The sequence below is a fragment of the Thermobia domestica genome, chromosome 9 (genome assembly GCF_964235325.1).
Source record: "Thermobia domestica chromosome 9, izTheDome1.hap1.1, whole genome shotgun sequence".
In the NCBI taxonomy this organism is placed as follows: Eukaryota; Metazoa; Arthropoda; class Insecta; order Zygentoma; family Lepismatidae; genus Thermobia; species Thermobia domestica.
Genome location: NC_137462.1, coordinates 32,511,741 through 32,528,591, shown reverse-complemented (window position 1 = coordinate 32,528,591; position 16,851 = coordinate 32,511,741). Strand labels below are relative to the sequence as shown.

The window sequence follows — 16,851 nt, the reverse complement described above, 5'->3', positions numbered from 1 at the left end:
AATAAATCTTGTACGTCTTATATCTGAAGAACTACATATAGTGCAGCCATACCAAAACTATCACTTAACTCAGCATGATGTGCTTATTCCGAAAGAAATACGAAACCTTGATTTAGGGACCGTCCAAACGTTTGTAGCCCCTGATCCAAAAAGTCCAATATATTTCATTCAATCAATAATTTTATTGTATGTCTTATATATGGAGAACTACATATACTGTAACCCAACCCAAGATATCACTTAACTCAGTGTGATATGCTTATTGCGTAAAATATATGAAAAGTCGATTTAGGGACCGTCCAAAAATTTTGTGACCCGTTATAAAAAAAATCCAAAATATTTCATTAATCGAAATTTTTCTTGTGCTCCTTATACCTGGAGAACTACATATCTGAAGAAAACTCGATTTAGAGACCGTTCGAATATTTTATGGTAACTGATCCAAAAATTAATATTAGCCAAGATCATAATATTTTGATCCATTTTTTAGATCATTCCTAAAATTCTTGTTTTTATCCAATCTTTCTTTTAAACAGTATCACTCTCTTTGTTCTCAATTTGAAATGTATCAAGCAATTATAAAGCATTGCTTATTATCTAATTTGTATTCGGTGTAGAGCTTCAATTTTCTCAAAGTTTCAAATAAGATAATGAAATATGATTTACTATCGGAATTCGTGTCAGGTATTATTATTACTTTTATTGGTGTTTTCCTTTCTTTCAATTGTTAAATCAAGAAACTTCCTTGCACTGTCATAAAATATGTGCTCTTTTCCAATAGCATAATAAGTGCTCATATAATTTTAAACTTTGAAATTAAGAATTGAATCAGTACAAGAAGTACAATTTGGATAACGAATGATTTATAATTGATGTTTAGTGGCGTACTGAAGGAAAGGGATTAGGGACTTTGAAACCCCCCTTGAGCAAGGTATTATGCAAAATTAAGTACGTTTATCATATTAGCACGTTTATATATATAAACACTTGATATATAAACTTGTGTTCCTAAAGCCCCTGAACCCCCTAAACATTTGCGTAGAGTACTGATTGTGTTTCTCTTATTATTTTAACCGTTTTATGCTTTGAACGAAATTTGAAGTGCAGGGACCCTGTGAAGGTGACCACCTTTACTATCAAAATTTCTTTAATGGTTCTCAGTTTTTCTTCAAAACAATCAATAACGAACGAAAAATAAATGATTGAGTTTGATTTAGAATCGAAATTTGAAATACCACCAAAAAGTTGGCCCACCCAACCTTATTTTGCAAATGCCTCTTAATAATTTTCAAAACAAACTATTTTCTCTTCAAACCAATCAATAAGAAAGGAAAACACGTTATTAGCTTGAGTATTGAATCGATATTTAAGAGCAGAAAAACAGTATGAAGTTGACCACCAAATGTATCCTGCAAATAGATATATTTTACTGGTTGTTTTGAAACAAGTGATTTTTTCTTCAAAATAAGCAACCCGCCCCGAAACAAATCACCTTCATCAACATTATTTCTTAATTATATTCTTATGTTTTTCGAATCAAATTACTTTTCTTCCAAACAAGCAACAACAAATCCATATCAAACGATTGATTTTGGTCTTGAATCGAAATTTGTACGTAAAGGAATCAGATTGAATTTGATCACATTCTAAATTTATTTTGTAAATCTCTTTCTCTATTTTTTCGAAACAAGCGATTTGCTCTTAAAAACAACCAATAAGAAACGCTTGGCTCCGGTTTTGATCCGAGATTTTAAAGTGGAGCCAATATGAAATTCCATCACCCATTTTTCTTGAAAAGACTCTTTATGTTTTTCGAAACAGACTATTCTTTTTCAAAATAATTAATAGCATACGCATATCAAACAATTGATTTTGATTTTCAAACAAATTTTAAGTGGGGAACAAGGGTAAATTTGGCCATATACCAACTTTATTTTGTAAACATCTCTTTATGTTTTAAGAAAGATACGATTTTTACTATTTTTTCTTCAAAAAAGTCAATAACAAACGAAAAACAAACGATTGGCTTCCGATTTCATTTCGAAATTTGAAAGGAGGCAACTTCACATAGGTGCATTGATTCCCTTAAAAAATTCCAAATTTCCAAACGCAAATTCTAAGCCTACAGTTTTAAAATTGCAGTTGCATGTACATACTTCAACTTAGTATACATAAAAAATTACAGCATTATAAAAATATCAGACAAATAATATTATTTATTCGGTATTGAAAACCTCGAATCAACTATTGGAGTTATTTAGCGTCATTTTTTTAATATCACAAAATTAAAGGTGTGGGACATGGATATATTACGAACAGTATTTTTATACAATTTGTATATATATATAAATAATTTTTTAAAAATAGACCATTTAGAATTATTTATCCTTACAATTTTTTATATCCACAAATTCAAGGTGAGGAATATGCGATATTGATATATTCAGAAAGTGTTGACCACCCTACAGAATGTCGATCCTATGCCGTTTCGGTCCTGTGCCGTGTCGATCCTATGCCGTTTCAGTCCTGTGCCGTGTCGATCCTGTGCCGTTTCGGTCCTACGCCGTGTCGATCCTATGCCGTGTCGGTCCTGTGCATGTAACCCGGTAATTGGTCCAAAGGCCAATTCGTCCAAAAACATTTGCTCCAAAGGATATTTCGTCCAAAAGATAATTGGTCCAAGGGACATTTCGTCCAGAGATGTTTAGTTCAAAGCACATTTCGTCCAAAGGACATTTGGTCCGGTAACGCTTGGGGGTCTGGGGTTTCTTTCTATTAGAAAAGTAAAAAAGTGATGCCTATAACATTATGACTCAGTAGCTTCTTATTTCTAAAGGAAATTTGAAATAGAGATTTATCCCGCAATTTTCATTTCGATAGAACAAATATAATCTGAGATATTCACAAAAACGTAAACGCCTGAGTTCAAATGTCCGAACAACAGAAATGAGGAAAAGGTTGGAGTGTGAAGTATGTTGCTGCAATAAGTGCTAATATGACATCTAAAGTTTTAATGTTGTGAACAGTGATGAAAATTTTCCGATTCATAAAAAACATACTGCACTTATTCCTACATCGTTGTTTAGCCGTGATGTGAGCTGGAAAGCTTTCTTCCATATTTTTCCGGAAAATTTTCCGTTCTAAAAAGTAGCAGTGATCAAGTAACGATTCCTCAGTAATCATAAAATTGATACAATTCATGAGTAGAAATGGTAAAAAGTGAAAGATCGTTTAAAGAATCTGAAAATTTTCATGGCTCAGAGAATCTTCAGTACTATGTAGGGACAAGTGAAACAATTTTTCATGAATAGAAAAATTGGTAGCCTGTATGAAAAAATTGTAAAACCTTTTATGAGTCGGAAAATTGTCATAATTTTGAAGCAAAAAGTAAATCGAAAAGTTTTATTGCTTTGAAGTAACAAGTGAAAGGAATTTTCATAGATCGGAAAATTTTAATTCTGATATACAAACAACTCTTCACAAGCCGGACAATTTTGGACATTTTGTACAGTGATGTTAGGTAGAAAATTTTCCACTATATTTAACTGCACATTCAGCTAGAAATTTGAAGTTTTGTACAGTAAAGTTAGTTAGCAAGAAATTATAATTCTCCAATAAGATTTCGGGAACCGGAACATGTTCTGAAATTTCAAGTTGGGAAGGAAAAATTTACATAGTGTTTCTCATTTTCTCTCTCTCTCTCTCTCGTCTTCCTCTCTCTCTCTCCCTCTGTGTATGTGTGTGTGAGTGTGTTTGTGCGTGTGTGTGTGTAAAGTGCAGGGAAAACACACCGAGTTCGTAGAGTACAAATATCATGCTCTATTATTTAAAATTTAAATTTATTAAAAGTGATCAATATTTAACGATTCATAAAAAAAATATCTATTTATTCGAACAACGTTGTTTAGCCGTAAAATTAAATGGTAATAAATATTTCCAATTGGGCTGGTACACCTTACTATGCTATTAATATTATATGTTTTGTCTTCATTTTCTTTGAGCTGAAGAAAAACCGACAAGGGGGTAAGAATATCCTAGGATAGATTTACCCCCCGGTATATGTTCACTGATGTAGATGTACACCTCAATATGGTATTAATATTATATCTCTTGTCCTCATTTTCTTTGAGTCTAAGGAAAACCGACAGGGGGGTAAGAATATCATAGGGTAGATTTACCCCCCGGTAAGTTCATTGAGGTAGATGTACACTTCAATATGGTATTAATAATATATCTTTTGTCTTCATTTTCTTTGAGTTTAAGGAAAACCGACAGGGGGGTAAGAATATCCTAGGATAGATTTACCCCCCGGTATATGTTCACTGATGTAGATGTACACTTCAATATGGTATTAATAATATATCTTTTGTCTTCATTTTCTTTGAGTTTAAGGAAAACCGACACGGGGGTAAGAATATCCTAGGATAGATTTACCCCCCGGTATATGTTCACTGATGTAGATGTACACTTCAATATGGTATTAATATTATATCTTTTGTCTTCATTTTCTTTGAGTTTAAGGAAAACCGACAGGGGGTAAGAATATCCTAGGATAGATTTACCCCCCGGTATATGTTCAGTGATGTAGATGTACACTTCAATATGGTATTAATATTATATCTTTTGTCTTCATTTTCTTTGAGTTTAAGGAAAACCGACAGGGGGGTAAGAATATCCTAGGATAGATTTACCCCCCGGTATATGTTCACTGATGTAGATGTACACTTCAATATGGTATTAATAATATATCTTTTGTCTTCATTTTCTTTGAGTTTAAGGAAAACCGACAGGGGGGTAAGAATATCCTAGGATAGATTTACCCCCCGGTATATGTTCACTGATGTAGATGTACACTTCAATATGGTATTAATATTATATCTTTTGTCTTCATTTTCTTTGAGTTTAAGGAAAACCGACAGGGGGGTAAGAATATCCTAGGATAGATTTACCCCCCGGTATATGTTCACTGATGTAGATGTACACTTCAATATGGTATTAATAATATATCTTTTGTCTTCATTTTCTTTGAGTTTAAGGAAAACCGACAGGGGGGTAAGAATATCCTAGGATAGATTTACCCCCCGGTATATGTTCACTGATGTAGATGTACACTTCAATATGGTATTAATAATATATCTTTTGTCTTCATTTTCTTTGAGTTTAAGGAAAACCGACAGGGGGGTAAGAATATCCTAGGATAGATTTACCCCCCGGTATATGTTCACTGATGTAGATGTACACTTCAATATGCTATTAATATTATATCTTTTGTCTTCATTTTCTTTGAGTTTAAGGAAAACCGACAGGGGGGTAAGAATATCCTAGGATAGATTTACCCCCCGGTATATGTTCACTGATGTAGATGTACACTTCAATATGCTATTAATATTATATCTTTTGTCTTCATTTTCTTTGAGTTTAAGGAAAACCGACAGGGGGGTAAGAATATCCTAGGATAGATTTACCCCCCGGTATATGTTCACTGATGTAGATGTACACTTCAATATGCTATTAATATTATATCTTTTGTCTTCATTTTCTTTGAGTTTAAGGAAAACCGACAGGGGGGTAAGAATATCCTAGGATAGATTTACCCCCGGTATATGTTCACTGATATAGATGTACATTTCAATATGGTATTAATATTATATCTTTTGTCTTCATTTTCTTTGAGTTTAAGGAAAACCGACAGGGGGGTAAGAATATCCTAGGATAGATTTACCCCCCGGTATATGTTCACTGATGTAGATGTACACTTCAATATGGTATTAATAATATATCTTTTGTCTTCATTTTCTTTGAGTTTAAGGAAAACCGACAGGGGGGTAAGAATATCCTAGGATAGATTTACCCCCCGGTATATGTTCACTGATGTAGATGTACACTTCAATATGGTATTAATATTATATCTTTTGTCTTCATTTTCTTTGAGTTTAAGGAAAACCGACAGGGGGGTAAGAATATCCTAGGATAGATTTACCCCCCGGTATATGTTCACTGATGTAGATGTACACTTCAATATGCTATTAATATTATATCTTTTGTCTTCATTTTCTTTGAGTTTAAGGAAAACCGATAGGGGGGTAAGAATATCCTAGGATAGATTTACCCCCCGGTATATGTTCACTGATGTAGATGTACACTTCAATATGGTATTAATAATATATCTTTTGTCTTCATTTTCTTTGAGTTTAAGGAAAACCGACAGGGGGGTAAGAATATCCTAGGATAGATTTACCCCCCGGTATATGTTCACTGATGTAGATGTACACTTCAATATGCTATTAATATTATATCTTTTGTCTTCATTTTCTTTGAGTTTAAGGAAAACCGACAGGGGGGTAAGAATATCTTAGGATGATTTACCCCCCGGTATATGTTCACTGATGTAGATGTACACTTCAATATGGTATTAATATTATATCTTTTGTCTTCATTTTCTTTGAGTTTAAGGAAAAGCGACAGGGGGGTAAGAATATCCTAGGATAGATTTACCCCCCGGTATATGTTCACTGATGTAGATGTACACTTCAATATGGTATTAATATTATATATTTTGTCTTCATTTTCTTTGAGTTTAAGGAAAACCGACAGGGGGGTAAGAATATCCTAGGATAGATTTACCCCCCGGTATATGTTCAGTGATGTAGATGTACACTTCAATATGGTATTAATATTATATCTTTTGTCTTCATTTTCTTTGAGTTTAAGGAAAACCGACAGGGGGGTAAGAATATCCTAGGATAGATTTACCCCCCGGTATATGTTCACTGATGTAGATGTACACTTCAATATGGTATTAATAATATATCTTTTGCCTTCATTTTCTTTGAGTTTAAGGAAAAGCGACAGGGGGGTAAGAATATCCTAGGATAGATTTACCCCCCGGTATATGTTCACTGATGTAGATGTACACTTTAATATGGTATTAATATTATATCTTTTGTCTTCATTTTCTTTGAGTTTAAGGAAAACCGACAGGGGGGTAAGAATATCCTAGGATAGATTTACCCCCCGGTATATGTTCACTGATGTAGATGTACACTTCAATATGCTATTAATATTATATCTTTTGTCTTCATTTTCTTTGAGTTTAAGGAAAACCGACAGGGGGGTAAGAATATCCTAGGATAGATTTACCCCCCGGTATATGTTCACTGATGTAGATGTACACTTCAATATGGTATTAATATTATATCTTTTGTCTTCATTTTCTTTGAGTTTAAGGAAAACCGACAGGGGGGTAAGAATATCCTAGGATAGATTTACCCCCCGGTATATGTTCACTGATGTAGATGTACACTTCAATATGGTATTAATATTATATCTTTTGTCTTCATTTTCTTTGAGTTTAAGGAAAACCGATAGGGGGGTAAGAATATCCTAGGATAGATTTACCCCCCGGTATATGTTCAGTGATGTAGATGTACACTTCAATATGGTATTAATATTATATCTTTTGTCTTCATTTTCTTTGAGTTTAAGGAAAACCGACAGGGGGTAAGAATATCCTAGGATAGATTTACCCCCCGGTATATGTTCACTGATGTAGATGTACACTTCAATATGGTATTAATATTATATCTTTTGTCTTCATTTTCTTTGAGTTTAAGGAAAACCGACAGGGGGGTAAGAATATCCTAGGATAGATTTACCCCCCGGTATATGTTCACTGATGTAGATGTACACTTCAATATGGTATTAATATTATATCTTTTGTCTTCATTTTCTTTGAGTTTAAGGAAAACCGACAGGGGGGTAAGAATATCCTAGGATAGATTTACCCCCCGGTATATGTTCACTGATGTAGATGTACACTTCAATATGGTATTAATATTATATCTTTTGTCTTCATTTTCTTTGAGTTTAAGGAAAACCGACAGGGGGTAAGAATATCCTAGGATAGATTTACCCCCCGGTATATGTTCACTGATGTAGATGTACACTTCAATATGGTATTAATATTATATCTTTTGTCTTCATTTTCTTTGAGTTTAAGGAAAACCGATAGGGGGGTAAGAATATCCTAGGATAGATTTACCCCCCGGTATATGTTCACTGATGTAGATGTACACTTCAATATGGTATTAATATTATATCTTTTGTCTTCATTTTCTTTGAGTTTAAGGAAAACCGACAGGGGGGTAAGAATATCCTAGGATAGATTTACCCCCCGGTATATGTTCACTGATGTAGATGTACACTTCAATATGGTATTAATATTATATCTTTTGTCTTCATTTTCTTTGAGTTTAAGGAAAACCGACAGGGGGGTAAGAATATCCTAGGATAGATTTACCCCCCGGTATATGTTCACTGATGTAGATGTACACTTCAATATGGTATTAATATTATATCTTTTGTCTTCATTTTCTTTGAGTTTAAGGAAAACCGACAGGGGGGTAAGAATATCCTAGGATAGATTTACCCCCCGGTATATGTTCACTGATGTAGATGTACACTTCAATATGGTATTAATAATATATCTTTTGTCTTCATTTTCTTTGAGTTTAAGGAAAACCGACAGGGGGGTAAGAATATCCTAGGATAGATTTACCCCCCGGTATATGTTCACTGATGTAGATGTACACTTCAATATGGTATTAATATTATATCTTTTGTCTTCATTTTCTTTGAGTTTAAGGAAAACCGACAGGGGGGTAAGAATATCCTAGGATAGATTTACCCCCCGGTATATGTTCACTGATGTAGATGTACACTTCAATATGGTATTAATATTATATCTTTTGTCTTCATTTTCTTTGAGTTTAAGGAAAACCGACAGGGGGGTAAGAATATCCTAGGATAGATTTACCCCCCGGTATATGTTCACTGATGTAGATGTACACTTCAATATGGTATTAATAATATATCTTTTGTCTTCATTTTCTTTGAGTTTAAGGAAAACCGACAGGGGGGTAAGAATATCCTAGGATAGATTTACCCCCCGGTATATGTTCACTGATGTAGATGTACACTTCAATATGGTATTAATATTATATCTTTTGTCTTCATTTTCTTTGAGTTTAAGGAAAACCGACAGGGGGGTAAGAATATCCTAGGATAGATTTACCCCCCGGTATATGTTCACTGATGTAGATGTACACTTCAATATGCTATTAATATTATATCTTTTGTCTTCATTTTCTTTGAGTTTAAGGAAAACCGACAGGGGGGTAAGAATATCCTAGGATAGATTTACCCCCCGGTATATGTTCACTGATGTAGATGTACACTTCAATATGGTATTAATATTATATCTTTTGTCTTCATTTTCTTTGAGTTTAAGGAAAACCGACAGGGGGGTAAGAATATCCTAGGATAGATTTACCCCCCGGTATATGTTCACTGATGTAGATGTACACTTCAATATGCTATTAATAATATATCTTTTGTCTTCATTTTCTTTGAGTTTAAGGAAAACCGACAGGGGGGTAAGAATATCCTAGGATAGATTTACCCCCCGGTATATGTTCACTGATGTAGATGTACACTTCAATATGGTATTAATATTATATCTTTTGTCTTCATTTTCTTTGAGTTTAAGGAAAACCGACAGGGGGGTAAGAATATCCTAGGATAGATTTACCCCCCGGTATATGTTCACTGATGTAGATGTACACTTCATATGGTATTAATAATATATCTTTTGTCTTCATTTTCTTTGAGTTTAAGGAAAACCGACAGGGGGGTAAGAATATCCTAGGATAGATTTACCCCCCGGTATATGTTCACTGATGTAGATGTACACTTCAATATGGTATTAATAATATATCTTTTGTCTTCATTTTCTTTGAGTTAAGGAAAACCGACAGGGGGGTAAGAATATCCTAGGATAGATTTACCCCCCGGTATATGTTCACTGATATAGATGTACACTTCAATATGGTATTAATATTATATCTTTTGTCTTCATTTTCTTTGAGTTTAAGGAAAACCGACAGGGGGGTAAGAATATCCTAAGGATAGATTTACCCCCCGGTATATGTTCACTGAAGTAGATGTACACTTCAATATGGTATTAATATTATATCTTTTGTCTTCATTTTCTTTGAGTTTAAGGAAACCGACAGGGGGGTAAGAATATCCTAGGATAGATTTACCCCCCGGTATATGTTCAGTGATGTAGATGTACACTTCAATATGGTATTAATATTATATCTTTTGTCTTCATTTTCTTTGAGTTTAAGGAAAACCGATAGGGGGGTAAGAATATCCTAGGATAGATTTACCCCCCGGTATATGTTCACTGATGTAGATGTACACTTCAATATGGTATTAATATTATATCTTTTGTCTTCATTTTCTTTGAGTTTAAGGAAAACCGACAGGGGGGTAAGAATATCCTAGGATAGATTTACCCCCCGGTATATGTTCACTGATGTAGATGTACACTTCAATATGGTATTAATATTATATCTTTTGTCTTCATTTTCTTTGAGTTTAAGGAAAACCGATAGGGGGTAAGAATATCCTAGGATAGATTTACCCCCCGGTATATGTTCAGTGATGTAGATGTACACTTCAATATGGTATTAATATTATATCTTTTGTCTTCATTTTCTTTGAGTTTAAGGAAAACCGACAGGGGGGTAAGAATATCCTAGGATAGATTTACCCCCCGGTATATGTTCACTGATGTAGATGTACACTTCAATATGGTATTAATATTATATCTTTTGTCTTCATTTTCTTTGAGTTTAAGGAAAACCGACAGGGGGGTAAGAATATCCTAGGATAGATTTACCCCCCGGTATATGTTCACTGATATAGATGTACATTTCAATATGGTATTAATATTATATCTTTTGTCTTCATTTTCTTTGAGTTTAAGGAAAACCGACAGGGGGGTAAGAATATCCTAGGATAGATTTACCCCCCGGTATATGTTCACTGATGTAGATGTACACTTCAATATGGTATTAATATTATATCTTTTGTCTTCATTTTCTTTGAGTTTAAGGAAAACCGACAGGGGGGTAAGAATATCCTAGGATAGATTTACCCCCCTGTATATGTTCACTGATGTAGATGTACACTTCAATATGATATTAATATTATATCTTTTGTCTTCATTTTCTTTGAGTTTAAGGAAAACCGACAGGGGGGTAAGAATATCCTAGGATAGATTTACCCCCCGGTATATGTTCACTGATGTAGATGTACACTTCAATATGGTATTAATATTATATCTTTTGTCTTCATTTTCTTTGAGTTTAAGGAAAACCGACAGGGGGGTAAGAATATCCTAGGGTAGATTTACCCCCTATTGTGAGTGAACAATTTTTCCTTTTGTGAGTAAGATTCATCGAAAAATTTGATTGTTGTCTCTTTTGGCGATTTTTTACCGGGGGGTATATCTGTCCTAGGATAGTTTTACCGGGGGGTATATCTATCCTAGGATAGATTTACCGGGGGGTATATCTGTCCTAGGACAGTTTTACCGGGGAGTATGTTTATCTGTGGGACTATTTTACCGGGGAGGTACATTTGTCCTAGGATTTTTTTACCGGGGGTACGTTTGTCCCAGGACTGTTTTACCGGGGGGTATATCTATCCTAGTACTTTTTTACCGGGGGGTATGTTTTACGGGAGGTACGTCTATCCCGTTACACCGGTTCTACTTTCCAAGTTTATGACAACCCCGTGTTTGTAAAAGGTTTTCATCTTTATTTGGTCTTCGAATATGAAAAGGTTGAAAACAGCAAATTTTAAAGAACACTTGTACGTTCTCTGAGTCTCTTTGGTACATTCTTTATTTTATTGCAAACCAAATAATAATAACAATAAATATGCACTTTCTTCCGTATGTAAAATGTAAAACAATTCTCTTTTCTCATCATTATAATATTTACATTGTTGTTTCTTTGTTTTTCTTTTTCAGATCCTAACAATGTACAAATAATAAGGAAAGAAATATTGCAATATTCACTTGCCCTTGTTTGGCTTTTGTGATGTACTGTTGGTGCACATATGTTCTCGTATGTATGTAGAGTGAAAGTTGGAGGATGGAATCACCTACACATCTCAGCGAAGGAAACATACGACGCTATGGGAAAGGAATTCGGTAAGATATGTAATTATTTTCTTTCTTTCCTTTTTTTATGTTATGCTTGTATAGGCGCTACAATACAATACAATACAATACAATACAAATGGCTTAATGTAACTAACAACAATCCTCAAACCGGGCCACCCACTTTCATTTTCCAAAAAGTTCTTTACAATGGTCAGTCTACAGTAAAAGACGTTGCGTCTTCAATTTATATATGAGATACGTTCAGAGCACAACGGAATCAAGTCCAGTTAGCAAACATGTAAGAAGAATACACATATAGTTTATTTATTATATTTGTTTATAAAATATAAACAAAATTGCCCGATTTCGTTTTTGAGAGACGACCATTAGGAAGACCTAGGCGCAGATGGGAGGACAATATTAAGATGGATCTTGCAGAGATAGGGATACAAAGTAGAAACTGGATGGAATTAGCTAAGGATAGAAGTCAGTGGAGAGCTTTTGTGAACGCGGCATTGAACCTCCGGGTTCCATAGGCCATAGAGTTAGTTAGTTAGTTAGTTATTGTTCAGAAATAACTGATCTCTTTTGCATATTTTCTAGAAAAATGACATAACGGAATGATATAATTTTACACTGCATTCATATAAATTACAATTTAAATATATAATTATAAGGTCAAAGAAAAACTATTGTCCAGGGATTAATATATATAAAACTATTCTTCTCAGAGTATAAACACCTCATCCAGTTCCTTTCCAGGAGGTAGATAAAGTGCCAAGGACCGGCGAGACGTTACCACGTTGGATAGAAACAGAGAGGAACAGATAGAACGTTTATTTATTTATTTATTTATTTATCAGGACAACAGGCAGATGCCCAATTAAAATGTTGAAATATTACAATTTATTTTGACATTTTTTTTTTCAAACGCCTCACAGGATGTATCAATTTCATCATATTTTTGACATAATTTGTTGTAGACAGAACATACTCTCCAGATTGGTGACTTTAGCATTATGTTGATCCTACCTTTTTTTTTTTTTTTTTTTTTGCACAGAAGAGACCTGTTCTAACTGAACGAACATCGAATATATCAAGTTACAGGGACGTCATTTAGGGGGCAGGGAGAGGCATTTGCCCCCCCAGTTTCAGATTCATATAGATTTTATTAATAGAATAGTAGTATGTCAGTGAAAAACGCAAAATTTTGCTTATATCAAGGGATCTTGCCACCCACCCCCCAAGTCAAATCTGAAATGACGCTACTGAAAGTTGATATAAAGTTTGAACAATCGAATTCATTTTGAACTAGTTTTAGGAGGAATACCAGATCGGCAATATTATGCCTTTGTTCTAATGACTATGTATTAAAATTGTCCACCAGTGTACTATGATTTTCAAGTAAGGGATAAATTCCTATTACTTTGTATATCAAATACTTAAGAAATTTTAATTAAACGCTTTTCAATTTGTTGGCGTTACTTTTGTTGCGAGAGGTTCCATTCCAACAAGAGCACATTCCAACTTCGAGCGTACATAACGAATAACACATATTCAAGAGTGTTGCAATATTTCCGAACTCCGCACCACTTCTAATTGTGATTCCTAATCATTTAAACACATCATTAGGGATGCGCACGACACAAGATTTGAGACTGTCTCGTCTCGAAAATGTGCTGTAAAAGTGATGTCTCGACTCGAAAAATATATATTTTTCTATTGGAAGATCTGTGTCTCGACTCGAATTTTGTCAGGAAAATTCTATGTGTTTAATAAACGTTAATTTCGGATCAAATGTAACCTTTAACTGTATTAGGTCTGTTCATTTTAATCATATTTAAGGGTAATTTTTTGTTCCTGGTGAACAATAATACGTTACATTTGTTTATGTTTACTCCAAATTTATTGACTGAACACCAGTTCGTAGGTACTCTCTAACTCGTGTTGTCAATCAAGACCATCATGAACAGATTTTACCTTGGCGTACACTGAGAAACAAATGTATGTGGCGTACGTAAAATCATATGTTACATTTGTAAATCCTGTAGTTTTTGGAACAGCAAACGTATAACTGAAAACCCATGTTTTATAATACTTCCTGTATAAATGTTCCATTTGTACGTACTTTCCGTATGAAACAATATAGACGGTCAGGATCTCACATACAAATGGACGTATACAACATATGGCTGACGAAGGCAACATACATATATGTATCTAATAAGGAAGATTGTTAGATATCAGACATCCTGCAACGGCGTGATGTAACATCTAAGGGCAGTGCCTATGTAGCATACGGATAACGTATGCTTCGTACTGATTTCTGTAGTAAGCAAGAGGATTCCGTATATTTGTAAAATATAGCGCTGTCCGGAGAACGGATTTTTTTCTCAGTGTATATTTTGAGATATCAATGAACAATAATTTTTCACTGTTGAGTACGTAATCTGGAATATCGTAGATAAATAATAGAAATAGCAAAGGGCCTAGGTTGGAGCCCTGTGGAACTCCTGATAAGGGGAAATACTCGTCTGATTTAAATTCCTTGTAGATAACTGTGTGCTTACGTTCACTTAAATATACTGATATATATGAAAGTTTATGCAATGAGCTTAAATACATGGAAAACTCAATATTATTTTTTACATTATACGAGTAATTTACAATATCTGAACACGATCTTTTAAGCTTTAAAAGAAGCTTCAGGTAGAGATCTTAAGAATCTTCATCTCGGCGAAATTAAAATACCGCTAATTTTACAGTAATTATGTGATATCTTCAAATAGATAAAAGATAATCGAAATGTGGAACAAGGGCGCCCTAGACAATATTATTTTACATGAGAAACCGTTATCACGACTCACATATCTGCTTTCGATTTCGAGCCATTTTGAAAATCGGCATTCATTTTCGCGTTTCTTAACAACTGGAAACGGAAAGCCACTAGGTGACTTGTGATAACGGTACCTCACGCAAAATAATATTGTCTAGGGCGCTCTTGCTCCGTATTTCAATTATATTTTATCTATTTGATGATATCACATAATTACTGTAAAATTAGCGGTATTTTAATTTAGCCGGGATGAAGACTCTTAAAGATGAAATATGTTCAAAATGACCAAAAAGCGTACTTGATTCCCTTGTGCACTGAACTCGCCATATGTATATTGTATAGCTCCTTACATGACGGTTTCAGATCTCTTTGTGCTGCCCCATTTTTTATCGTAAAGGGATTGATTGAATTTTTATAGTATACGTATTCTAAAAAACGAACACACGATCAGAAGCAAAATGTATTTTAACTTCTGAAATAGTATGTATGTTTTTCTTATTCCATTTTACTTATTTATATTTATTGGAAAATGCTAATGTAATAAAGTTTTAATCCACAATTGTGGGGTTATTATCAGTAGCTGAAAGAAATAATGACTATCTGTACATGCTATGGGTTAATGTCGCCAACGAAACGAGAGGAGACGAGACATATTTCCTCGTCTCGTCAATTTTATTGGTCTCGTCTCTTCTTGATTCTCAAATATTTCATTCTCGTTTCGTCTCGATTTACGAAAAAAACTTTCATCTCATTTTTTTAAAATTTATACAAAAATTTATGCCATAATTGTTTTCTTAATTGCATCCAGAAATTATCAGAATCGTTCCACGTCACGAGAGGTCCACGAGAGATGTGATGTAACAATATTTAAACTGTATTTATTATTGGAGTATATTGCCTATCATTAAACGTTGATGCGATTCCACGTAGTGTAGTCGCTAACGCTCTGGGATTTGGTGTGAGCGGTAGCGGGTTCGATTTCCGGTGGGGAAACTTGGTCGAAAGGGTGTAACAGCCTCTTCAGAACACCCATCCTGTCTGAGATTTTTTCTTCATTCACACCAGGCAAATGCTAGGGTGGTACCTAACATATAGGTCCCAGGCTACCTTCTTTCTTCCATTTCCTCTTTCCTGGCTAGTATACTCATGGAACGATGTCATCCCTCATACGTAACGCGTTTAAGGCCATAGATGCCGCTAATACCCATAAATACGTATAAATAAATTTAAGCCTTGTAAATGCTATTCGTTTTGTTCGTACGATCCTTTTATTAATATATAGTGGAGTTGATTTTGAGTTTAATGTCCCTTTCAGCAGCGGGACCTATTGATTAACGTGGAATCCGAACCACTTGAGTTCCCTCCGGGAATCGAACCCGCATCTCCCACGCCAAAGGCGCGTACTCTAACCGCTTATCCGCGAAGGAGCTCTTTTATCAATTTATAGTTTTTATATTCTGAATCACGTAACACTAAAGCAAACTTGTGTGAATTAGTGTTGCCCGCGAAATTCGTGAATTTTCTCGCGTCGTCTCAAATTTAAAATAATACTTCGGTGCGAGCGGTCCCGGGTTCGATTCCCGGTGGGAGCACTCGGTCGAAAAAGTGTAAAAGGTTTTTTCAGGCTAGCCATTCTGAATGAGGTTTTCTGGATTTTCCTCATTCACACCAGGCAAATGCCGGGGTGGTACCTAACTTATAGGTCACAGGCCGCTTCCTTCCTTCCCCAATCCTTTCTTCCTTCCCTTTCCCCGGATTGTGGCTCGCCGAGGGACGTCATCCCTCAATACGTGAAGGGCTAAATGGCCTTAGATGCCGAAAGCCCAGAAATCTAAATCCTAAATCCTAAATCCTAAAATAATACTTCTTGTATCAAACCGTTTTCGAGACGAGAATCGATATCAGACGAGAAAGAAACATTCGAAAAATAGTCTTTTTCCGGTTTTCCGGCTTCGTCTAAGTCATTATTTTCAGTCTTGCAATATAGGTGGATTGG

The 16,851-nt window shown here is 34.6% G+C and overlaps 1 protein-coding gene across 1 annotated transcript in view; it reads left to right on the top strand.

Moving 5' to 3' along the window:
- Window positions 1-16,851, top strand: part of sprt (PDZ domain-containing protein sprite) — a 328,126-nt gene that overhangs the window by 174,007 nt on the left and 137,268 nt on the right. The window contains exon 2 of the mRNA XM_081770847.1: window positions 11,885-12,067. Within this exon, the coding sequence (XP_081626973.1) occupies window positions 12,009-12,067 (59 nt within the window). The 5' untranslated portion in view covers window positions 11,885-12,008. The remainder of the gene's footprint in view (window positions 1-11,884; window positions 12,068-16,851) is intronic.